At 51.8% G+C, this 24,711-nt stretch overlaps 1 protein-coding gene across 20 annotated transcripts in view; it reads right to left on the bottom strand.

Annotated features, from left to right (window-relative positions):
* Positions 1-740: 740 nt before the first annotated feature.
* Positions 741-24,711, bottom strand: part of Tns1 (tensin 1) — a 161,721-nt gene continuing 137,750 nt past the window's right edge. For all 20 annotated transcript variants that reach the window (XM_070017457.1, XM_070017435.1, XM_070017513.1 and 17 more), the window contains 11 exons: positions 21,501-21,699; positions 17,971-19,028; positions 15,094-15,180; positions 13,360-13,491; positions 13,023-13,115; positions 11,481-11,558; positions 9,084-9,155; positions 8,670-8,838; positions 8,038-8,106; positions 7,728-7,760; positions 741-5,149 (listed from right to left, as the gene is read on the bottom strand). In XM_070017457.1, the coding sequence (XP_069873558.1) occupies positions 5,005-5,149; positions 7,728-7,760; positions 8,038-8,106; positions 8,670-8,838; positions 9,084-9,155; positions 11,481-11,558; positions 13,023-13,115; positions 13,360-13,491; positions 15,094-15,180; positions 17,971-19,028; positions 21,501-21,699 (2,135 nt within the window). In that variant the 3' untranslated portion in view covers positions 741-5,004. The remainder of the gene's footprint in view (positions 5,150-7,727; positions 7,761-8,037; positions 8,107-8,669; positions 8,839-9,083; positions 9,156-11,480; positions 11,559-13,022; positions 13,116-13,359; positions 13,492-15,093; positions 15,181-17,970; positions 19,029-21,500; positions 21,700-24,711) is intronic.

Genomic DNA, 24,711 nt, shown 5'->3' with positions numbered 1-24,711 from the left:
TGTGTGTATCAGTGTATGCTTGTGTTCACATGTGCATGTCTGTGTGTCAGGAGGAGTGTGTGTGTGTGTGTGTGTGCGCACGCGCAGCACCTGCATGCTTGGTCCTGGTTAAGAATGGGCCACAACTTTTCCAGGTTCTGAATTTTTCAGAAACTGCTACGTGGGGAGCAGCCTGGGTCTCCTTTCTTGGGTGTCCTCAGGTCCCAGGGTCCTCAGATGTCTTCAGATTTCAGATCTCACTGTGTGGCCCAGATCAGGACAGAGATCTGTACCACCCAGAATACCTCAGGGCCACCACGCATCTGTCCCAGGTTCCTGCTGGGAACAGGGAAAGGGGCCTCCCTCTGCAGGAGCCGAAGGGGCAGAGGGTGACACCCCTCCCCCAACTTGGACACAGCCTGCCTGAGACACGAGCCAGCCCAGAACCAAGGAATGAGGACAAATTCCTGCTCCTACCATGAGAGCTCCCAGACCCAGCTCTGCCCAGTTCTCAGCCACTGGGGCCAATGAACTTCTCTCTGTCTCTCTTTTCCTTAAATGACATTGGGTTTCCTCCCAGCTGAAAGTGTGCAGAAGAATAACCCTCAGTGCTCAGGACCGAGATGTGAGTGGTGGAGGACTGAGGTGCATTGACCTCCGGACCCGTCACCCAAGGACCCCCAGATCCTGAGCCCAGGAGAGCCCCCTTTGCCTGCCGCCGACCTGGCAGAGCCCTCCAAACAGCACGCGCAAGCACAGCATGGATTTGTCTTTAGCTTTATCTTTGTAAGGCCGTACAATAGGTGGCAGGAGACCAGGCGCTGTACAGGAGCGGGCAGAGCGTTAGTGTACATACATTCATGTCTGGGACGAGGCGCACACGGCAGGGTTTATACAAGGTGGCAGAGGTTATAGTCACCACGATACAAAATATAAAGTACATTTCCATCTATATAAATACACAGCCGGGGCAGGGAGGGGGGCGTAGAAGAGGAGGAGACAGGGACTGCTTTCCAAGGGTGGACTGTGACATTAGGAATCGCTTACATTTGTTTTGAATGAGTCAGAGAGGAAGGAAGGAAGGGGGGATCACAGCATGCGCACCCCAACGTGCTGGTCACACACATGCACAAACCAAACGTGGACGCACAGGAGAGCATTGCCCGGGGTGAACGTGGACTGGAAGACAAACTCAAGACATCACTCTAAACAGCCTCACCACTGGGAAGAGCCCCAGACCCTCCGACCTGGATACCTCTTGCTGCGGTGTCCTACTGAATGTGACATTCCACCATCTACCACGTCCGGCCCCCACCCCTAAGTTCTCTAACGAGATGAGCAAAATACACGCACACACAGTCACACTTGCACACACATGCGCACGCACATCCCAGGTTACCACTGACCCAAGTCTCAGGATCCCCAAGCCTGGGGCTAGGTAAAGCACAGCTCTAGTACTCTTTCCCCCCCCCCATGTTTTTCAAGGACCCCAACATAGGGGGAGGGGGAGGGGATAGTTGCTTCCCCTACCCAACTTCCCCTCAAGACCTAAAGCTGGGGGGGAAAAAATTAGGGGGAAGGAATCTCAGGAGGTAAGGATGGAGGGCCATGTATCACACTTGGGGGTCCCTCTGTACCCCACTGGCCAGTGCAGGGAGCTGGTTCTACCTCTGCTCAGGCCCACAGAACAAGGTAGAAGAATTGCTACTCTTCTCCTGTTAATGTTTACAGAGAGATCGCAGCCCCCTCCCCCCGCCCCATCACTTCTGGCTAGTTTCCGCACACCCTCAAAACCCAGGGGAAGTGGGCGGGAATCCTGGCCATCGATGTCCACAGCCATCAGAAGTGCAGGGAAGGTTCGGTGAAGGGAGGGCAAAGGCCTTTCCCACACCCAGGGCTGAGCTAGCAAGTGAGAGTCTTGGCCACCCCTGGAGAAGGAGCCAAGAGCTCCTCTCCCGATTTTCCCTCTGAGGTTACCTCTCCATTACTCTCAGGCCCAGTTCTTCCCTCTGGATCCCCTGGAAAGAGCCACAAGGACCTCACAGGGACCCAATCCTTACCAAATCAGAGCTGTCGCTCCCTGACCTCGTCTCCAGGTTGCAGCTAGGACCAAGCTCCCAGGCTTTCTTCGGAGACCTGACGGACAGACAGCCTGGCCTTGCTGCCACCTGGTCACGGTCTCTCCAGCTGGCTATGTTTCTCCTGCTCTTTCTCACCATTTCTTCCAGACCCTGTTCAATCCCTGACCCACACTCATGATCAGACAATACTCTTCCTGCTGACACACAGACTCCACAAGGAAGGACAGCAAAACACATCAAGGGAAGGGACGCTGAAACATCTACAAAATAATAACGACGAGTAAAAGTGCTTTCTTTTAAAGAAAATCTTTGGCAAGAGTAGACTGCAGGTGTGGAGTGGTGTGTGTGCATGTGTGTGTGCACGTATGCGTCTGTGCGTATGTGTGTGCACATGCGCAGGCCCACCTGTGAGACAGGGAGAGGAAAAGGGCCGCAGGCGATAGTGTAGTCCCCCAAGTGGAGCTTCCATGGGCCTGTGGTCCCTTCCCTCACCATTCTTCTGGAAAGGCTAAAGCTCTTAGGCTCCCATGGCCTCCAGAGGCATGCTGGGAATAAGTGATCAGCGCTGTCCCTGGTTTATTCCCACAGCTCACCAGGGGTGAAGGCCTGAAGGGGCTGATCACACTGGGGAGGGGGCTGCTGGTGGGCTCTGGTGTGGAAGCAAGTGTAAAATCTGACCCCAGACTCAGATCCAGAGGGCCTGACACCCCACCCAGCTTCAAGCACGTACAGGACACCCTGACTGGAAGAGCCCCTGGGCTGTGCAACATCGGATACAATATTTACAAAGAAAGGGGACAGGACCTATTTCCCATCTCAGAAGAAGGAATCTGGGGTCCAGCGGGGAAATGAAGAGAGGGGCCATCAGGCATTGGTTTGAATTATCTCAGAAGGAAGGACACTTGAGGAGGAGGTTGGCCATTAAGCCCAAGGTTTTATCCTTTGAGGAGTCTTCCACTGCTCCCCATCTGAGATGCTCCCCGGCTCCCTGAAATAGTATACCCACACAGACACAGCTCCCTGGAGGAGAAACACACACACACACACACACACACACAAGATAGACACGACCCCCCCAAGCCACACACATCTGGGTCTCATCCCACTCACTCACTCTGGTCTTCGATCACAGGGTGTGTGCCCTACTCATCCAGAGAGCTGGGCCCCTGGATTGCCAGAAAACAGAGGGGCAAAAGGGTTAGGCACGTGTACCTCTTCACCACTGAGCCCTACAGCCCTAGACACAGTCTAGGGAAATCAAGGAGAAGGTTTCTGGCTGTTCCAGGGAGTAAGGTGTCTATTAAAGGCTCGACTTCTACTGAAACTGGTTTATGGCCAGGGAGGCAAATAAAGTAATATGGGAAAACAATAAATACTTCTGGTCAATTTACCTATTTCCTTTTTTTTTTTGTCACCTTTTCTTATAGTTTATTAGCTTACAGATTCTGTCAGTATGTCTCACATATATATTATATATATTTATATATCAATACAATGCCTCTCTCTGGAGGACCCCTCCCCCATAGGCTTAAGAATGGACTCCTAGTGAATGTTCCCTCTGGCTAAGAGTCCTCAAGATGGTGGTCAGGGGGCTCCTAACTGCCTAGATGGATCCTAGGCCCTTTGGTCTAAGCGCATACCTTCTGCCCACACTCAGTGGACAACAGGGCTTTGCATGGGGAAACCAAGGCAAAAGGAGATTCAGCAAGGCTTTGACATTGCAGGTAGGCCACATGGTGCTCTGGCGGCAGCCCCCAGGGCCCTCTGATGCCACCCCAGGTACCTGGGTGGGTGTGCCAGGGTGGAGACTGGGGACTTGGGGTATCTCCCTGCGTTCTCACTGAATAGGGCTTTGAGAAACAGGATGAACCCCAACATGAGGACCCTGTAAGGGGAGGACAGAAAGGCTTGGTCCCCAAACTCCCAAAAGGCATCATGCAAATGAGTAAGTCTGAACTAAGGCTGGTGTTGGGGCTCCCAGCAGAGAAAGGAGGCTGAAAGGTGAGGGTAAGGCAAAGTCCTGGGCACTGAAGAGAGAGCCTAGCCCCCACTGGCTGCACGTACCCGGAGAAGATGGAGGGGTTTAGCAGCCACCCTTCCTGACAGATCTCTTCCCCAAATCTCTGAGTGTCTCCACTTCCTCAAACCCAACTCCAGCTCTGCCAGTGGAGACAGAGGTGGCCCTGGAGGGGTAACTACCAGAGGGGAGGAGCAGGGCCAGCAGAGGGAGGGGGAGAGGGGAGGGCGCTCTGCTACCCACAATGCTGCATTCTGTCACCTGTCACTCCCTTTGGGCAGAATGCACATGGGTGTGGACATATGGGACCCAGGCATGCGGAGCGGTTTGGAATATTCTAGCAGAGAGAGGCAGATATAAATCAGTGTCTGCGGCTGTGGGGAAAGATTATACACACCCCACAACGATACAGGGGAACACAGTGCAGACCTGGGTGGCTCTGGTCTAAGAGACTTGAAAAAGTTCCACCATGGATGGTCCGTGTTGGCCGACTGCTTTAGCAACCTGCCCTATAGGTGGCCAGAAAAAGGACTCTCAGTTTGATTTCTCCTCGCAAAGCAGGTGTATTGAGGAGCCTGAGCTTTTTCATTACCCCTTAAAATATGGATTCCCAAGGAGGCCTGTGGGTCCTCTGTTGATCTGTTCTCTGAGGGGCAGGGGGTTTGGGGGGAGCCAGCAGGGAAATAGGGTTTTTGCAGTTTCCATCTACCCAGGGGAATCTTGAGTTCTCCATCGTATTCTTTCTCTGTCTCCCTCTCCCCTTCCCCTCTGCAATTCACTTTCCTCTCCCCAACCACGCACTTTCTTCTCTCCTTCTCAAAATTGGCCCCCAAGTCCTCCTTCTGGATCCAAGGTGGCTAGGATTCCTGGGTCCCCTCCCACGCGCCCCACCCCAACCGTCTGGCGCTAGGCAAGGACTCCAGAGGCTCATCTCTTCTGGCCAGCGTTCAGCATGACCTTGGAGACGAAGTTGACAATGGCGGAGGCAGGCTGGTTGGAGTCAAGCTCGGCGAAGAGGTGGCAGGCGTTGTCGGTGGTGCTGCCCTGCTTCCGGGCCACGAAGCCAAACAGCCTGCAGGGGCGGCACAGGGGCAACTGTGTGAGGGGGGAGCAGGAAGACCCCAGGCCCAGACAGCAGCCCCAGAGGCAAGTCTGACTCAGGCCAGAATGTCCCCCACACCCCCCAATCCTCCTGAGCATCGGGAAATGGTGTTTCGCCCTGGGAAGAATCCAGCAAAGTCAAGTCCTGGAGACAATGTCTTGCTGTGTTTCTAGGCGGGCCATGGCTTCCCCTTTCCAGGGAGGAATGGGGAGCTGGGTGTGAAAGACAAGACTCGAGAGTAAGGGTGGGGAGGAGAGCAGAAGGAGGGACATTCGAAGAACATACACAACCATGTCTGTCTATATGTTATACGCATCTCTCTGTATACACTGGGGTACACAGAAGCCTACTGCATTCTGGCAGGTTTTGGAAGCATAGACATCTACTTCCTGCTCCCTTATTTTTACTTGATTTTTTTTATTGTCAATTATGGGGCTTGAACTCAGGGCCAGGGCACTGTCGTTCAAAACTAGCACTCTACCACTTTGAGCCATAATGTCACTTCTGGGTTTCTGGTGGTTAATTGGAGGGAAGAGTTCATGGATTTTCATGCCTGGGCTGGCTGTGTACAACAATCATGGAATCTCCTGCCTAGGCTGGCAGGCCTCAGATCTCAGCCTCCTGAGTAGCAAGGATTACAGGCATGAGTCACCGTCTCATTTGTACTTTCAATGAGATGATAGTATCACTATTTTACACAGTTTACATAATTGTGAAACTGTCCATCCTGGTGATATTTACATGTCAGGATACTGACAGGATACAAGGAAACCTGGCATCATACATTAATTCACCTCTTATTTTCTGAGCAATGAGTCATGATTACTTTATTTCATTTTGCTAGTATTTGCCTCCTGTATCCCAAAACTGTATTACAGTGTTCAAGTGATACAAAGAATTTGTGTTCATGGTTAAAGCAGAGGATAAACATGTTAATTTTGAACACAGATTTTTAAAATAATGACTATATTACTTACTATACTGCTGTACTTACTTACTACTTAAATATATGGAATTTTATTTTATTATTTTTTTGTCGGTTGTGGGGCTTAAATTCTGGGCATAAGCACTCAAGGCGAGCATTCTACAACCTGAGCTACAATGCCACTACCAGTTTTCTGAGCGGTTTATTGGAGACAAAGAGTCTCATGGTTTTTTGGGCTGGCTTTGAACCACAATCTTCAGATCTCAGTCTCCTCAGTAGCTAGGATTACAGGTGTGAGCCACCAGTGCCCAGATGGAATTTTAATTTTTATAAGATAAATTTTCTCATAAAGAAGAGAGAATGTGGATAAACATGAATATGACAAATTAAAAAAAAAGTTTGGAGACATTCCCTGATGGGTACCCCTGGCCCTTCCCAGAGGCTCCCTAAGGCCCCAAAAAGCAAGCAGACCCCACCCCAACCCCTGGGCTGGGAAGCCCAAAGAACAGGGCTGCCCCACACTCCTTCCCACCTGTCCACTCACACCCTCTCTGCTCTGAGACTGCAGAGACCTCGCCGTTCTCTTTTTGCAAAACAGAGTTAAAAATATGAGGGCAGAGAACAGAATGTGAGTTCAGGGCCTCTCCCAGCCTGCATGTTGCTAATTAGAGCGGGATGGGGACATCAGGACAGCTGGAGATTCCGATGGAAACCCCTCTGCCTGGAATGGCACGGCGTGGCTAAAATTAGCCAAGTTGGGCTCTGCCTGTTGCAGGGTGTGTGTGTGTGTGTGTGTATGTGTGTGTGTGTGTGTGTGTGTGTGTGTGTGTGTGAGATCCATGTGGTATTTATAGATATATGTATGCAAACACACACACACACATCACACACCCTGTGCTTGGAACTGCTAGGCTTTCTCAGGGAACCACAGGGCCAAGGTTTGGTGGGGCGGGGGAGGGGGGGGCAATCTCTCATCCTCCCATGTGGAGCCCTAGCTGCCCTTTTCTGCCAAGATGAAGATCTGGCCAACTAACATCCACCCTAAATACAGCCACCTGCTGTGCCTACAAGCTCCAGCCTGCCCAGCTAGCCGGCAGGGACACCAGGGGGAGGCCCAGAGATGGAGGCTGAAGAGTCCTCTGTCCCACACAGCCCTCAAGGTTGATGGTTCTGGGACTGCTGACCAGTCTCCTCCAATCCCGACCAAGATGGCCTCCCTGCAGCCCTCTTCGGCCTCTCCTTTCTCCCATCAATCAGGCACCAGCCAATCAGGCTGGCACCAGCAGTGGCCTGCAGCTGAAGGTCATGCCATGCCCTCCCCCAAAGCAGTCTTTCTCCACACCCACTTCTATCTGTCCACATTGTACCCTTTTAAATCCTACCCACTTTGAAACACTTGTTCATTCCCCAAACCTTTCCTCCCTCCGACCCCCAGACTCGCTGTCCTTTGTTAGTTCCACAGATGTGGCTGAACTGTCCTCTAAAACTATGAGTTTGGGGCATAGACAGCCAGGCTGCCCTTTCCCAACCAACCCCTGTCCTGGATTCTAAACCTGCCCCTGCTGCACTGGTAGAGGAACACAAGGCCAGCTGGACCTGTGAGGGCAAAGAAGTCAGACTTACTTAGCTGGGGCTCCTCCCTCTGTCTTCATCCACCTGTGGAGAGAAAAGACACTCAAGGTGAATCACTACCCCTCTTCCTAGGAGCCCCAGGCCTGAACCAGACCTTCCTGGAGAAGACAGAGGAACCCCCATTTCTGAGAGCCAGAGCTTCTCTAGGTCTATGATAGAAAAGACTCACAATGGCCCAGCCATGGATGCAGGCAGATCTTCCACTTGAGCCAAGACTACACAAGGATGCACACATGCACACACTGCAGAGTTATACAGAGGCAGGAAGGAAATGTGTTTGGTTTTTGTCCAAGAGACTTACTTTCTTTCTTGTGGATCCAGGTCACAGAAGGTGACAGTGTTGAGAGGGTAGTGTCGTCGGAAGAAGAGCCTGTGGCACAGAAAAACCAACAATGAGTGCTTCGGGGACTGCTTTTCCCATATTCCACCCACTGGGCAGGTTACCTTCCCATCATCTGCCTGTCATGGGTCCTCTTGCTTGGGAGCAAGATGGCCTATGGCCTGAGAAATGCACAGGGGCAAACAGATGTGCCACAGAAACATGACCCTGGGACTGGCATGGAGGAATGGGAGGACCCTGGAGGAGGAAGGAAATGGGCTGGGGACATGTTTAAAAAAGAGCCTAAGGGCAAGGGCTCTCTGCTTCTAGGAAGCAAGGACTTTTGTAAAGGTTGTAGTTACAGCTGTACTCAAGGCAGGCATATCCTTGTAGGATGGGTAGATGGATAGATTTATGGATGAACAGATTGATGATGGATAGATAGAAGGATGGATGGATGAATGGATGGATGATGGATGGATGAGGGATAGAAGGATGGATGGATGGATGTATGATGGATGGATAATGGATAGAAGGATGGATGGATGGATGGATCAGATGGTTGGGGTGCAGGAAGGAAAAGTCCAGCACAGAATCAGGTAGAAGATGCTTACTTTCTCTGGTTGTCAGTCAGTGTGATTCCTTGGGCAGAGACCTTGAAGTGAACGATGGTGGCAGTTGGCGTGGGGTCAGCAGCCAATGTCTCAGATGTGGCTTTGGAGATGGCCTGGGGCCCAGTGAGTGACTCCATGTCCACAGAGTTGATGAAGAGCACATTGCAGGCTACAAAAAAATCAAGCCAAGGAGAAGTCAGGGGATTGGGGAGTGGGATGACAATGGTCCAGGCCTGTGGCTCAGGGAGACATCAGTGTATTAATCTCAGGCCAGCCTCGGGCCAAAGCTTCCACATGTAGAAATGTGATCAGTGCAGGGACATCTGAGCTTAGTAGAGGCTTCCAACCCACACGTGCAGGAGGGGGCAGAGAAGAAAGGCCTGGGCATGGGTCCAGTCTCAGGTGACCACTCACCTGCTCCTTGCTTCAGCAGGTCAGTGGTTGAATTAGCAGGGCCAGAGCTATCTTTCGATTCATCTGTGGGGTCTGAGACAAAAATTCAGGTAGTAATTAAAACCTTAGAGCTGGGGACCGGGGTTGGGGGAAAACATGAATTTGGCTGGGCCTGAAGTGAACTCTGCAAATACACTGTGCAATGGATATCGCTTTCCATAGCAGGTCCTGGGAGTTAGACTGGCATTGGACACAGCAACTCTTAAGTACTCAGCATGCTGCTTGAGAGCTCTGGAATCTAGCAAAGCTGGACCACTAGCCACATCACTAGCCAAGTAGCTATAAGGCCACAACCAGGTGTGATGGCGGTGGTGGTGGTGGTGGTGACCGTATCACTGAGTCTTTGGGATGTTCTATAAAGGGATTTTTTTTTTGGTTGTTTGTTTTGTGTTTTTGTGTGCTAGACCTGGGGCTTGAACTTAGAACCTGGGCACTGTCCCTGAGCTTTTTTGCTCAATGCTGGTGCTCTACAACTTGATCCACAGCTCTACCTCCTGGGTTGTTTTTGTGTGTGTGTGTGTGTGGTTAATTGGAGATAATTCTCATGGGCTTTTCCTGCATGGGCTGGCTTTGAAGCATGATCCTCAGATCTCAGCCTCCTGAGTAGTTAGGATTACAGGCATAAGCCACCAGTACCTAGCAGGTATTTTATTTATTTTTTTTCGAGTGCTAGTCCTGAGGTTTGAACTCAGGGCCTGGGCCCTGTCCCTAAGCTTTTTGTTGCTCAAGGCTAATGTTGTACTACTTGAGCCACAACTCCACTTCTGACTTTTCTGATACTTAACTGATAAAAATAAGAGTCTCACAGACTTTCCTACCTGGATTGGCTTTGAACCGCAATCCTCATATCTCAGCCTTCTAAGTAGCTATACAAAAAGCTTTTAGTCTAGTACTTAACAAAAGGCAAGGCTTCAGGCCTACCCACTGGCATATGCTGTTGTAGTTTTGCATTGATGTTTCTTTGTGTAGAACAACAAATGACCTCATTCATTAAAAACACCAATGCCACACAGTGTTGAGTGACAGTATGCAGCAATTGTTGAGTGACAGTGATTACACCTGTAATCCTTGTACTCAAGAAGCTGAGCCTGGGTTAACCCAGGCTTTAAGCATCTGTCTTAAAAACAAACAAACAAACAAAAAATCTAAAAACAAGTGGATATGTAAAGTAGCTTGGCTTTACATTTCAAACCATGTCAACATGTCTGTAAACCAAAACATCACAGTAGGGAACAGAGGAGTGGCTCAAGTGGTAGAGCACCGTCTCTGAGTGGAAAAGGCCAAATGAGAGAGCAAGTTCTTAAATTCAAGCACCAATACTAGTACCAAACAAATAACAAATAAATAAATAATGAATCAGAAAATACTCTGTGCCCAGCACAATTTTTATTTTAATTATACCTTAATAAAATTTGAAAACAGAAAAAAAAGAATTTAGTTTGTTTCTGGAAGTGTTTTTTCATGTTTTAGCGTGTTTAGGGTTTTAGACTTTATTTAGTGCCAGTGGTGGGGCTTGAACTCAGGGCCTAGACACTTCTTGAGCATCTTTTTCTCAATACTAGCTCTCTACCACTTGAGCCACAGCTATACTTCTGACTGTTTGGTAATTCATTAAAGAGTCTCATGGACTTTCCTGCCTAGGCTGGCTTCAAACCATGATCCTCAAATCTCAGCCTCTTCAGTAGCTAGGATTACAGGCATGAGCCACTAGCACCTGGTGGTGTGCAGATTTATTAAAACACAGGTTGCTGGGCCCAACCTAAAGTATCTCTCTAATGCATCGGGTCTTGAGAACATTTTCATTTTAACCAGTTTTCAGATCACATGGTGCATCTGGTTGGGGGAACCACACTTCAAGAACCATTCCTCTATACAATGTAAACCTCAAATGGTTGTATAATTGCTGAACAACCACAGTCAAGTCTGTATAAAATGTAATGTAATCAGTGTCTCAATTGTGTGGTTACTAATGCTACTGAAGTTATATTTGAACTTTTAAGCTAATCATTTGGCCAATTATTATTAATAATTCAATGAGTTTAATTGGATAAATATCACTGGATAAATAGATTTCATTTTTTCCACCATGACATCGATCTCTGGTGACTTGTTTCAGGCTGCTTAGGGCTTCTCCCAGGAAGAAGCTCTGAATTCCCAGAATTCAGAACCATCTGGCAGGTTAATTTACGTATATCCTAGGGTAAGCCTCTTTAGTGAAGAGAGACTGTTTGTGGTTTTGTGTTTGCCCCTATTGGCAAAATGATTGGGTCTGGTCCCCCTGGCCCTGCTCTGAAGTGGCTGGGGAGGTGGGACAGGCGGTGGCCGGCTGGGCTTGGTGAGCAAGGTGTCTTGTCTTACCTCGGTTTGGGATGACCAGCTTGCAGGGCAGAGCCAGTGGGATGATGGAGTGCTGGTAGACCAGGGCCGACAGGGATCCTGCAGCGGGAAGGTGACAGCGCATGTCAGGGGGCTATCCCTGGACACACCACTCCCACGTCAGGGGGGCTATCCCTGGACATGCCTCCCCATAGCCACCCTTTCACACAACAGCTGCAGCTTCCTCCTTTTTTCAGCACCTTGAGCAAACTAGGCCAGTCCTCTACTACTGAGCTACACTCCAGCTCTCAGCTACTTTACAACCTGAACACTCTCCTCCCCCATCTCCCTCTCCTTCCCCCCTCTACAAAATCCAAGAAAGATCTGATCACTCTAATGGTCAGAAGGGGAACCTAACAACTTTCACAACTTTCTTTGACAGAAAGTCCCCCCTCCCCCACCCTCCGCAGAGAGAATGTGGCTTAGCATGCGTGAGGCCCTGTGTGCAATTCCTCAGTATCACATCTACAAAATATAAATAAAATGGATAAACATTCTTTTTTTTTTTTTTTTTTTTGCCAGTCCTGGGCTTGAACTCTGGGCCTAGGCACTGTCCCTCAGCTCTTCAGCTCAAGGAAAGCACTCTACCACTTGTGCCATAGCACCACTTCTGGCTTTTTCTGCTTATGTGTTGCTGAGGCATTGAACCCAGGGCCTCATGCATGCGAGGCAAGCGCTCTACCACTGAGCCACCTTCCCAGCCCTAAACATTTTTAAAAGGTAAAAGATTTTTTTAAAGTTCCCCTGACATCTCTCCTAAGTCCCTCCAGTTATAGGGACCCTCTCAGATTGGGACAGGAGTATTAGAAAATTGTGGGGTCAAATCCCATATCGGTCGCTTAGAATCTGTGTGCTCTTGGATAAGTCTAACTTACAAGTTTTCTCATGGGGACAATAATATCTATCACACGGGACTGTCATACAATCAGAAATATAGCAGGAGCCAGGCACCAGTAGCGCCCACCTGTAATCCTACCTACTCAAGGGACTGAGATCTGAGGATCTCAGCTCAAAGCCAACCAGTGGAAAAAGAGTCTGTGAGACTCTTATCTCTAAATAACCAGCAAAAAAAGCCAGAAGTGGAGCTGTGGCTCTAGTGGTAGAGTACCAATCTTGAGCAAAATAAACCAGGCAGGAGCCCAAAACTCTTGAGTTCAAGACTCAACCAGCACAAAAGAGAGAGAGAAAAGAAAAAAATAAAGAACAAGAGAGAAAGGAAAAAAGAAAGAAAATAGGAAACACCTAGACAGCAACACATGTACAGTAGGTGGCCAAGAACAGAAGATGTTGTTAGAATTCTAATGGCAATTGTAATGACAGAACAGTCTGAACCGGGCCCCAGGACAAATACAGGCAGGAATGTGGTATCTGAAGAAGCTTCAGGAAAAAGGAGGAAAACAAATCACTTTCTCCAGTTAAGTCAGTGATAAGCAGAGCCTGGGTGGAGAGGGCTTGGGTCAGCCGCCAGGACCTGAGGCCAAGCCTCTGCGGCCATACCAGAGGAACAGAGGCTGGGACACTCACCAAAGTTGGGCTCATTGGGACAGCCCTTGAGCTTGACTCCTCTGGGGCCGGTCTCGATCAGGAAGTGCCGCACCAGCTCGTGGGTCATGTCTCCTGGGAGGAAGAGGAAGAAAGAACTGGTCCACTGACTGTCCTGTGTTCAAGTCTATACCCTCAACACCACTGCTTCCTGTCCCTCCAGGAAGCACCGCATGAGACCCAGGTGCTGCTGTCTCCCTGTGCACTGACCCCGCCATCACAGGCCCAGGACGTACTCTTCTTGTGTTTATGAGGGACCAGTTCTGCTGAGAATTAGGGTTCCCGCTCAGGACCCCGAGGCCCTGGGAGAGGACATTACCTTTTTTATTCTGCTGCATGATGGTAGGAGGGGGTGAGGACACCTTCATGGCCAGCCCGTAGGCCCCTCGGAAGGAGTGGCTGTCGCGGATGATGAAGGCCCCTGGCTCCTGATCCTTAAGGAGTGCAATGGCTGAAGTGGAGGGACATAAGAGATATTGGTGGCCCTGCTTGAGCCTGTGTGTGTGTGTGTGTGTGTGTGCGCGCGCGCGCGCGCGTGTGTGTGTGTGTGTGTGTGTGTGTGTGTGTGTGTGTGTGTGTGTGTGTGTGTGCACGCGCGCACGCACAAACATGCGTGCATGCACATTCGCCAGGCCTAAGACTTGAATTCAGGACCTGGGTGCTGTCCCTGAACGTTTTTGCTCAAGGCTAGTACTCAACCACTTGAGTCATAGCTCCATTTCTGGCTTAAGGAGAAAAGAATCTGATGGACTTTCCTGCCTGGGCTGGCTTTGAGCCAAGATCCTCAGATCTCAGACTTCTGAGTAGCTACGATTATAGGCATGAGCCACTAGTAACCGCTGAGATTTATTCTTTAAAGTCACACTTGATCTATGCCAAGGTAGGCAAACTTTCCACAAGTAGCCAGAGAACAACTGTTTTAAGCTTTACAGGACATACTGTCTGTTTCAATTACTCACTTCTGATGCCACTGTGGGAAGGAGCCAGGCAGGGTAGCCATGTTCTAATAAAACTTTATTTATAAAAAAAAAAAAAAGCAAAGCCTGCTGGGTGTCAGTGGCTCACACCTATAATCCTAGCTACTCAGGAGGCTGAGATCTGAGGATCATGGTTTGAAGCCAGCCTGGGCAGGAGAGGCCTTGAGACTCATCTCCAATTAACCACCAGAAAACTGGAAATGGCACCATGGCTCAAAATGGCAGGGTGCCAGCCTTGAGCAAAAAATTTTCTCAGGGAGGTGCCGAGGCCCTGAGCTCAAGCCCCATCTCTCTCTCTCTCTCTCTCTCTCTCTCTCTCTCTCTCTCTCTCTCTCTCTCTCTCTCTCTCTCTCTCTCTCTCTCTCTCTCACACACACACACACACACACACACACCATAGCCTTTCTGCCAGGCCCAGTGGTTCATGCCCATAATTCTAGCTACTCAGGAGGCTAAGATCTGAGGGTCATGATTTGAAGCCAGCCTACACAGGAAATTCCTTGAAACTCTTATCTCTGATTAAGCACCAAAAAAAAAAAAAAAAAAAAAAGCCAGAAATGGAACTGTAGATCCAGTGGTAGAGTGCTAGCCTTGAGCCAAAAAACAAACAACAACAACAAAACCCAAAACCTCAGGACAGTGCTCAGGTCCCGATTCAAGCCCCAGGCCCAGCAAAAACAAAAAACAAATAACAAACAAAACCCACAGTGTTTCTCTGAGTCTGAGGTAGGCTTCACCTCCAGTACCACATTCCCAACTTAGGTTTCTTTCTTTTCTATAAAATGTAAAGACACCGGCTATCCTCCAGCTAAGGTTTCACATCAGCTGGACTTTCGCTTTGCTCATGGAAAACAAGCCACTGGCTCTGCCATGCTCGCTTTCACTGGTAAGTGCGTCTGTGTGGCTTCTAGCTCAGCCCTGGCTCTGTGAGCAGAGCAAGAAGGCTGTTCGGTTCCTTCCCATGGCAGACACAATGGGCAACAGCATGCTGTGCCCTCTGCTGAGCCCCAGAGCCCCCACCCCACTCACCCTGTCCCCAGCCCTCTGCTGAGCCCCAGAGCCCCCACCCCACTCACCCTGCTCCCTGGAGATCTCAGGCTTGTACCAATACTTGGAAGTGTCCTGGACAAACTTCACTTTAGCCCGAGTCTCAGGGCTGTTATCTAAAGGAGAAGAAAGGGAAGTGTTAGAATTTAAAAAAAAGATATGTTGAAGTCCTAGCCCTGAAACCTACGCATGGGTGTCCTTATTTCTTTATTGGGAGATAGGATCTTTGCTGCTGGAATCAAATTAAGGCCTTCTGGATTTGGGTGAGCGCTAATCCAATCTGACTACTGTCCTTAACAGAAAAGAGAGAAGAGACAGAGACAAAGAGATGATGGATAGCATCGGTAAAGGGGAGACAAAGACCAGAGATGCCAAGGATCCCAACCACTGAAAGAAGCTGGGAGACAGGCCTGGAAGATTCTCCCCAGAGCCTCCAGAAGAAATTGCCCTGTTGACACCTTGGTTCTGGACTCCCGGCCTGTGAACCTATGACAGAGTCCTTTCCGACTGTCTTAAGCCACCAAGTAGGTGGTGCTTTGTTACACAGGCTCAGGATACAAACACTGAAAACTAGTGTCCCCAAACCTAACACAGCAGAGTAGAAGGGACCAGTGTGGTCTTCTCCCAGTCCCCAACTCCTGCCTCCATCTTGGGTTGCCATGCTGATCACCACTGATGAGCCTGGCACAGCATTCTCCCTTCAGCTCTACCTCTTCCTCTAAGGAAATCCTTCCAGCATCTTCCCTCCACAGTCTGACACCCCTCTGCCTCTTTCTCCACAGGCCCAGTTCGAGTCATTTCTTCCAGATGCCACTTTCCCACATGGAAAATGGGATTCACTAACACATAAGGGAAAACCACTCTCTCTCAGGACAGGAGGCAGTGGGCTGGCCTAGAATCTAAAGGCCATCTACAGTGTCACCCCCCCTTCTGTGGCCGAGGACCCTCCCGCCCACACTCTACCCACCCTGGAATCTTTCAGAGACCATTACATTCTAGAGGGAGTTTGGGCAAGACAGAGGACAACTGTGTCATGTTACAAAAATGTCTGTCCACTCTGCCGGCAGACAGACCAAATGGCGTTCCCAGGAGGCTCAATTTGGGTGCGGACACATCACATCATGTCTTCCTGGAGCGTATCAAGATGGATAACCTCCATCCCCCAAGCCTTTCTTTATTTTTTCCTTTTTAATTAACCCATCATCATTGCACATCTGTATTGCATATTGTGTGATACTTCAACTTGCATTGCTCCAAGTAGGCTCATTAGCATTTCTCTCCCCTCACCTTTTTGTATGGTTCATTGATTTTGAGACAGCAATCACTGTGTGACCTAGGCCATCCTCAAACTCTCAGTCCCTCTGCCTCTGCTTCTTAAGCGCTGGGACTACAGGCATGTGCCACTACACCCTCCTCCTTATCATTTCTGTGTCTGGAGTCTTGTTCTTCATAATCACCCCCACTGTTCTATAGGACTCCTGTCTACCTTTGCTCTTTCATCTTTTGGCACCAAACTGGAAAAGAAAAGAAGATGGGGGAAGAAGAGGAGGAAGAGAGAAAAAGGAAAATGGCAACTCTTCAGGTGTCATCTTCAGGAAGAGAGGGAGTAGAGCCAGTCTGCACCCAGGATGCTGTGGAGTTGAGGGAGATGGGAGGGAGTGGCGGGCTTGCATGGCTCCATCCACCCACAGTAGTCTGCACTCCATTGGGCCCCTGTGCTCTGTCTCTGGAGGTCAGAGAGGGGCCGGCTCCTTCGCCAGCAGCTGTGTGTTGGGGAAGGCGTTGGGGCTGCGCAGCTGGGCCATGCGACTATTGCTGACACCTGTCCCTGCTCAGAAGCCCAGGCCCCGAGGTGGCCTGCGCCTGTTTTAAGGAGCTGTCAGAGGCGGCTGCGATCCCCTGTGCCTTCCTTCCTGTGTTGACTCCCAAGGCTATTTTAGGCAGGAACGATGATGGGAAACAGGAAACATCCCAACTACTACAAGAGTTGCATCCTTCGAGGGCGAGGGGCTGCGAACCAGATGTCCCCAGAGGGCGGCAGGAAGTGGAGCGGGGAGGGGAAGGGTGCTCTAGCGCCCCAGCTTGGCGGGTTCAGGGAGAATCTAAAACACTCCACATCTGCCTTGTCTACACAAGGCCCGGAAGCCGCTGCACACAGTCAAGGCCACGCTTGCTGGAGAAGCCTTGGATACAAAGATGCCAACACCTGGGGATGGATGAGGCCTTCCCTGGGCAGGCCCGTACAGGCTTCCTCGAAGCCGGCCCCATCGAAACTCACCTCTGTAGGAAGGCCCAGTACTCAGCCTCCGCCCATGTCCTACCTGGCCACCACATCTACTATCAGTGACAGGTATACCCTGGGGCTGGCCACAAGCTTAGAGGTCCAGGCTTGGAAGTCACGTTCTCCAATTTCTAATCAGTCACAAGATACAGATTTGTGATACAGAACACTCTGATGATACTTACAGAATGTGAATTTGGGGGTCGTTTGGACCTGGGTTTGGAATCCTAGCCCTGCCACTGTTAACTGTATAAGCTTGGACAAATGACAGACCCTCATAAGGCTTGGTTTGCTCCTATGTAGAATAGGATTTACCAGGAGGCCACGGGGATTAAATGAGATAGTACTTAGTTCAGAGGCTGGCCTGGGGCATGTGTTCAGCGGGTGGCTATGAGGCCTGATCCTCACAGAGGTCCAGGCAATAATGCCAGCCACTGATAGCACTTTGTCACTGCACACCACAGCACTGACAGTCACAATTCCTGTGTAACAGGAGGAAATGGAGGCCCAGAAGCCAGTGACTCATCTAAGGTCATCTGCCCAGGGAGATGAGCGCCCTGCGTAGGTCCTAGCTCCTGGACTCGGCTCACCGACAGGAGAGGTGGAGACATGAGAGGAGACGCACCTGGCATGGAGTATTTGGAGAAGTCAGGCAGGGTGTGGGAGAAGGAGACGGTGCTGCCCGCGCTGGGACTGGACATGCCGCTGGTGACCGGCGAGGAGGACACCTTGCCGTTGACGGTGGCGTAGTTGGGCAGGCTGCCCGCCCGGTCTCCCATGGACATCCTCCGCTTCTCTGGTAAGGCCGGTGTTGGGCTCCCTTGCCGGAAGGCAGCGGAATCCGGTGAGGGTGACGTGGCTGGGCTGCTCAGGCCTGGGTAGTAGGCCGGGGAGACGGGGAAGGAGGGCGTCGAAGGAGCCTGGTAGCCTGAGGCACTGCTCTGGCGGGACAGCGTGGGTCTCCGGTCCTCTGGGGTGGAGTAGCCGCCATGGGCCGTGTGCCGGTCCAAGCTGGGGCTGCTGGAAACTGCAGATCCAGACCCTCCCAGGTGCCGGCCCAGGCTGGGGCTCCCAGGGCTAGCTAGTGTGTTGCCATGGAGACCCTGGTGCGTGCCAGGGTGCCGGCCCAGGCTGGGGCTCCCTGGAGTGCTCACCATATTGCCATGGAGGCCTGGAACCGGGTGGGCGCCCACTGGGTGCCGACCCAGGCTGGGGCTCCCGGGAGTGGTTGCTGTACTGCTTGGGTGACTGGAGACCGCGTTACCATGGAAACCAGAGCCCGCTGGCCCCATCACTTGGCGGTGGCTCAGGCCCGGGCTGCCAGGGGCAGCCATGCTAGGGTTGACGGCCCGCCTGCCGAAGCCAGGGCTCGGGGGAGTGTTGGTGCCCACCGTCCTGTGGCGGGTCTGAGGGCTCCCAGATCCTGGGTGCACACCGGCCACGCTGAACTGAGCCCGGGCCTGGCTTTCTGGAGAGGAGTTGAACTGCTGAAGGGAGTAGTCAGGGCTGCTGTAGCTGCTGCCCATGCCCGGAAGAGGAGAGGAGCTCTGGTAGCTTCTCTGTACCACAGGGCTGGGCTGCCCCAGGCTGCCAGAGCGGAAGCCGGAATCCAACAAGGGCTGGGTGGGAGTCCGGGGGCCCTGCTCGCTGCTCTCCCCAGACGGGAAACTCCCCACCGAAGTGCTGGAGAGAAAGAGATGGCGGGTTAAGGGGTCAGCAGGGGCCATTAGTAAAGGGTAGATGTTCAGTGATGCCCAACCTTCCCTCCAACCACTGATAGCAGCTGTATGAGCTGCACTGGCACTGGGAGGGAATGGAAGGACTTGTATACATCGCCTTATAGGACCATCAGAAGAAGCTGAGGGTCAGGACCACACAGTTCCTAAAAGCCTAGAGTGTCCACACTGCTGTGTATGACGGAAAAGCCCACCTCTTCCCCATTGTACCTCATAACTCTTAAAATGTTTTATTATTGTTGTAAGGGGATGTGCAGAAGGTTACACTTATATAAGTCAGGTGATGAGTCCATTTCTTTTTGGACAATGTTACCCTTTCCCTTGCTCTCTCCCTGTTTTTTCCCCTCCTGGCCCCACCTCCAAGTTGTATAGTTCATTTCCATGCTAACTCTTGAGCCATACATAAATCAAGGCAAAGCCACCTCCACCATCAAAACTGAACGTGGATGACCTGGTGGAGGCATCCAGCAGCACAGAGACTCATACCAGAAAGGAAGTCAAAACACCTGGAGTGCTTCCACAAAGGCCCACCTTGACTCAGTTTCCCCAAGTATGCCATCATTAAGGGGCAGGGAAGAGGACTAGCCAAGCACGCTTGGCTTGATGTCTCAGGACTGTTAAACTCCAGAGAAAGCAGCCTCTTGCTCACCTGCTTAACCAGGTCCCACCTTGATCTGGGTGGGATTCAGTATGCTGAGCCCAAAGTGGGTAACGTGGCTCAGGCAGCCTACAGGGTCTTCAAGGGAGATGGGAGAGGGGGGCAATGGGGATTCTGTAGGACCCATGAGATGTCAGAAGGGGCAGGGCAGGCTTCCCTCCAGGCCTTACCCGAGCAGATCTCCACTTTCCTTTCCTGTGTTTCCCCTGGCCCATGGCATGGAATCTGCCTCATTCCTAAAACCCAGCTAAACAGCTTCTCACTACCCCTCAAATCTGAGACCTCCTTCCGCTGAGCCTGTCTGCACAGTCTGTCCACTTCCCCTGCCCAACCCTGGCCTTTCCCCTCGGTCTCACTCACTCAGATGGATGCATGTTGTCTATTCATCAGGACGCTCCCCACCCCCCTGCAAAGACTATATGCCCCGAGTACTCTCTCTCTCTCTCTCTCTCTCTCTCTCTCTCTCTCACACACACACACACACACACACACACACACACACACACACACACACACACACATCCACACCACACCCCAGTCCTCTGCTCCTCTGTACTAGCCTTCTAAATCGTCCTCCTTCTTCACTGAGTAGCATCCTGCTTTCCTGTGGGCCTTCCCACCAAATACTTCCAGCACTCAGAACCCCTTCTGCTTCCCTTTCTTCTCTACTAGCTCTGGGCACATGTGGCTGTCATCCTGTGAAGAGTGGCACACCACACAGGTCTCGGGGACAGATAGAGATGTGGGCTGGGGAACCATAGAGCTGCCTGCTGAGGCCTGTTTCAGTTACTGCTCAGCCAAGGAATCTATCTTTTTTTGGGGTGGGGGGGGATCCAGTCGTGGGGCCTGAACTCTGGGCCTGGGCGCTGTCCCTCAGCTCTTCAGCTCAAGGCTAGCGTTCTACCACTTGAGCCACAGCGCCACTTCCAGCTTTTTTCTTATGTGGTGCTGAGGAATCGAACCCAGGGCCTCATGCATGCAAGGCAAGCGCTCTACCACTGAGCCACCTTCCCTGCCCCCAAGGAATCTATCTTAAACAAGCTACTTCTCCATCATGCTTCAGTTTCCCTTCTCAGATTAGGGATAAAAATAGTAATTAGTTAGATGCTGGTGGCTCACACTTTTAATCCTAGCTACTCAGGAGGCTGAGATCTGAGGATGGAGGTTCAAAGCCTGTGAAAGTCTGTGAGACTCTTATCTCCAATTAACCAGCAAAAAAACAGAAGTGGTGCTATGGCCCCAAGTGGTAGAGTGCAGCTGTGAGCAAAAAGAGCTCAGGGACAGTGCCCAAACCCTGAGTTCAAGCTCCATGAAAAACAAACACAAAACTAATTATCGCCCAAGATCAGGGTGAAGAGTAAATAATCATGCACAGCACTATACAGAGCCCCTGGCATCAGAAGAGCAATCACTGCATATGGGCTCTTACTGGTGGGTTGGGTTGGGAGGGGTTTAACTTTGGGGCCAGGGCACACTGGTCATGGCTGCAGGTGGATCTTAGCCTCAGGGGAAACACTGCATCTTGCATGTGTACATAGATGGCGCCTTTCACTCCTGATACCATGGTGGGTGAGGAATTGAGCACTGCCTGGGAATTACAGCCCAACCATCCTGGCTTTTCTAAGGTGCTTAAGTGGTTTTCCAGATGCAGCAAGCTGGATGCAATTTTTGCCCAATCTCACCTGGGCAGATCCCAGAAACCCCCCTGGCCCGTCTCAGGCCAGGAACATCTTCCAGAAGCTCCTGGCACACCTGGCTTACCTATCAGCGCTGAGGATGGGGCTGCTGGTGGAGAGAGGGCTGGGGGAGACAAAAGAGCCACCCAGGGTCCCGTTCCTCAGGGGCATCTCATGGCTGTAGGCCTGGGCAGCTGGCGCGCTAAAGTTCTTGGGATCAGCATCCTGAGCTCGAGGCCCAGCCACTGCTGTCCGCGCCACTGACTCCACATAGCTCCGGGGCTCTGGAAGGGATAAGAGGACAAATATTGAGCACAGGATGTTGTGGGTACAGAAAACACAGAGTCCCCCAGAGTCCAGCCTGGGGGAAAAGGAGCATAGGGACAGCCCCTACAAGACACTACGGTACCGTGCCAGGATTCCCATCTTCCCACATCCATTGTGCCCCGTCTACCTTTAACCAGAGTCTGGCACTGACAAGCTTTCAAGAATCACGATTTCCAGAGCCGAGGCTCTGCCTCAGCACACGGCCATCAGAGCTTCTTCCCCAAGAGTGAGGACACCTGTCCACACTGGCCCTTTTCTTCCATAGCCCTGCTGCCCAAACCCCACGTTCCCCTAGGTAGCACAGGAGCTTAGGCCTCTGGCGCACAGTGAGACCTCTTGCCTGACCTTGCCTGTACCTCAGGACCTCACTGAAGTCATCCACATGCCCACTTGCTCGCCTAGCAACAGGTCTGTGTTACTGAGTCATGGCCAGTGCTGGCTATTACACACTTTCCAGTTCCGTCTCTGCCAAGACACTTCCACCCACCTCCACCTGACACACTCAGCATTCCTCAGTAGACTGACGCCAGAGACACCGCCAGGCCCTACCCAAGCCAGGCATTCGGCACCACCTCTGGAATTCCCATTGCACTAGGCTCTGGACAGAGGACATGGACACACCTCAGCTCCACCGGGTACTCAGCCTAGGAGGGGGAGCGGGAAGGCCACTGGAGAGAAGAGACGAAGGTCTGGAGAGTGAAATCACTGGAGGCACAGGTAGGACCCAGGCCATCTGACTCACAGTCCAGCACTTGCCTATCACAGCCAGTGCCTCATATCAAACAGAAAAGAGGGAGCCGGGCATTGGGTTTCTCCACGAGCATGATCGAGGATGGACACTGTTCTACCTACCAACGTGGCACCATCCCTGTCAGCTTGGAGGGACAAGGCTGGAGCACAGAGCCTGCTCTGTCACACCTAGGACATTCACTGAAGCCAGCCCAGGACACCCCATGACCCTGAGGAGGCCGAGTCCTGTAGGCTTGTGGACCAGGGTTGTAATGGCCTGGTTAGAATAACCCAGGTCTTCCCTCCTAGCCTGGAAGAAACCTCTCAAGAGCAGTGGGGGTCCGAAGGAGGGTCACGAGACCCCCTGTGTAGCATCTCTGTCTCTTTCCGGAGCAGCTCCATTCCTGACATCCTACAGTCAGGCCCCTTGTGGAGGTCAATGGTGGGGTAGGCTGGGACAGGGTCCCTGTACCAGACACACCCCATCCATGGTGCCACACACCTGTAAACTCAAAGCTCGAGTCTCCTGTGCAGCCTAAGCCAGTTCAGAGCCAACAGTCACCTCATAGAAGCTTTGAGCCAACTTTGCATAGAAGGCCTGCTCTCTGTGTGTCCAGGCCAGCAGGCCCTACAACAGCTAAAGATGCTCAGAAAGTCTCTGCTCCAGGGCTGGGATGCTTGAGCATCTCCAGGGTAGGTCAGATCTCTCCATTGTATGGCACAGCCCTGCTTTGCAAGGTGATAGCACTGTAGACCGTTTAGCTAAGTGAATCTCGGCCCACAGAGGGGGAGTGATTTGCCCAGGACACACAGCCACTTGGTAGCCATGGGGACCAGCACCCTAAGTCTCCAAATTCACAGTGCAGGCTCTGGATGGCCTAGGCCAGGCCCACAGTCTCAGAGGGACACCCACTGCTACCCAGCACACCAGCCTGAAGAGCCAGAGAAATGCTATCAGCACAGGAGCAGTCCACAATAGCCAGTGGGAGGCAGGATTTGAACCGTGTCTCAGTCACAGCTACCAATGGGCAGGACTGACCTAGGAACCCAGGAAGGCTGGTCAGAGCCTTCTCATACCCACAGCACATGCCTCTTGCCCTAGGTAATAACCTGGCATGGCAGAAAAGACCCATCAGAGGAAGCCCGACTCACAGAAACCCACACAAGATATGAGCCTGAGTCGCCATGCCTTCCTCGCCATCCAGGCTACTCCCTCTAAGCACTTCCTGGGATTTTTCAGGTCCTCTGTATGGCTCTGCCCAGCTCCTCATGGCACACTACAGCTCATCACTCCTACCCAGAGATGGCAAGGGGCATCTGTGTGCCATGGGCTGCTCACGGGCTCCCTCAGGGCCCAGCACCTGCCTGGCAAATGGGTGCCTGGCATGGAGCAGATCTCCAATCATTCAAGACACACGCTCCTCTGGTCTCTGCTGGCTCCTTCGAGATGGGGTGAGTCTCACTCCTTCCACTGCTGGGGTGCAGCAGGAAGAGCTTTCCAGCCCTCAGACTTTTCAGTAGTCCATTCAGCTCTCCTGGGCTATTCCACTGTAATGGGCTACATACAGCATCTGCCAAGACCCCTACATTGTGACTCCTACCCACATCTCTCTTTGCAAACATATGAGTATCCCTCCTCCAACTGGAAGCTGAGAGAGGGTCCCTCAGTGAGGACACAGCCCTACTGGCCCCACGTGTCCTCCTGGTCTGCTGGCCACCGTGGAGGCTGAGCACCTTTGACCTGAGCCTGAGCCTTAGGGCAGGAGAAAGGGGGAAGCAGAGTGGGCTGAAGGACAGACCCCTGAAAGTCCTGAGAGACCAGAAACTCTGAGCTGGCCATGTGTTCAAGGCCTCAAGTCTCCTGGGATCTGCCCCAGCCCCTTCAGCTTCCAAACCACTGAACACCAGTCCCCTACACAGGGCAAGAGACTGGACTCAGGGCACTGGATCATTTACCAGGAGAGCAGCAGGTGTCTGGAGACAGTCCTGTGGGTTAAGCAGCCAATCGAGCCAAGGCCCTCAGAGGCCAGCCCCACCCCTGCAGCCCCTACCTTGCTCTACGCCTCCCTTCTCTTCCACCTCTGGTTTGTTTTGCCAGTTATGAGGCTTGAACTCAGGGCCTGGGCACCATCCCTGAGCCACTTGAGACAGCTCCACTCCCAGCTTTTTGGTGATTAATTGAAGATAAGAGTCTTACAGACTTTCCTGCCCAGACTGGCTTCAAACCATGATCCTTAGAT

The sequence above is a fragment of the Dipodomys merriami genome, unplaced genomic scaffold (assembly GCF_024711535.1).
Source record: "Dipodomys merriami isolate MVZ:Mamm:240054 unplaced genomic scaffold, mDipMer1.0.p SCAF_1, whole genome shotgun sequence".
Taxonomy (NCBI): domain Eukaryota; kingdom Metazoa; phylum Chordata; class Mammalia; order Rodentia; family Heteromyidae; genus Dipodomys; species Dipodomys merriami.
Note: the sequence above shows the minus strand (reverse complement) of the source record. Positions and strands in the feature narration are given on the sequence as shown.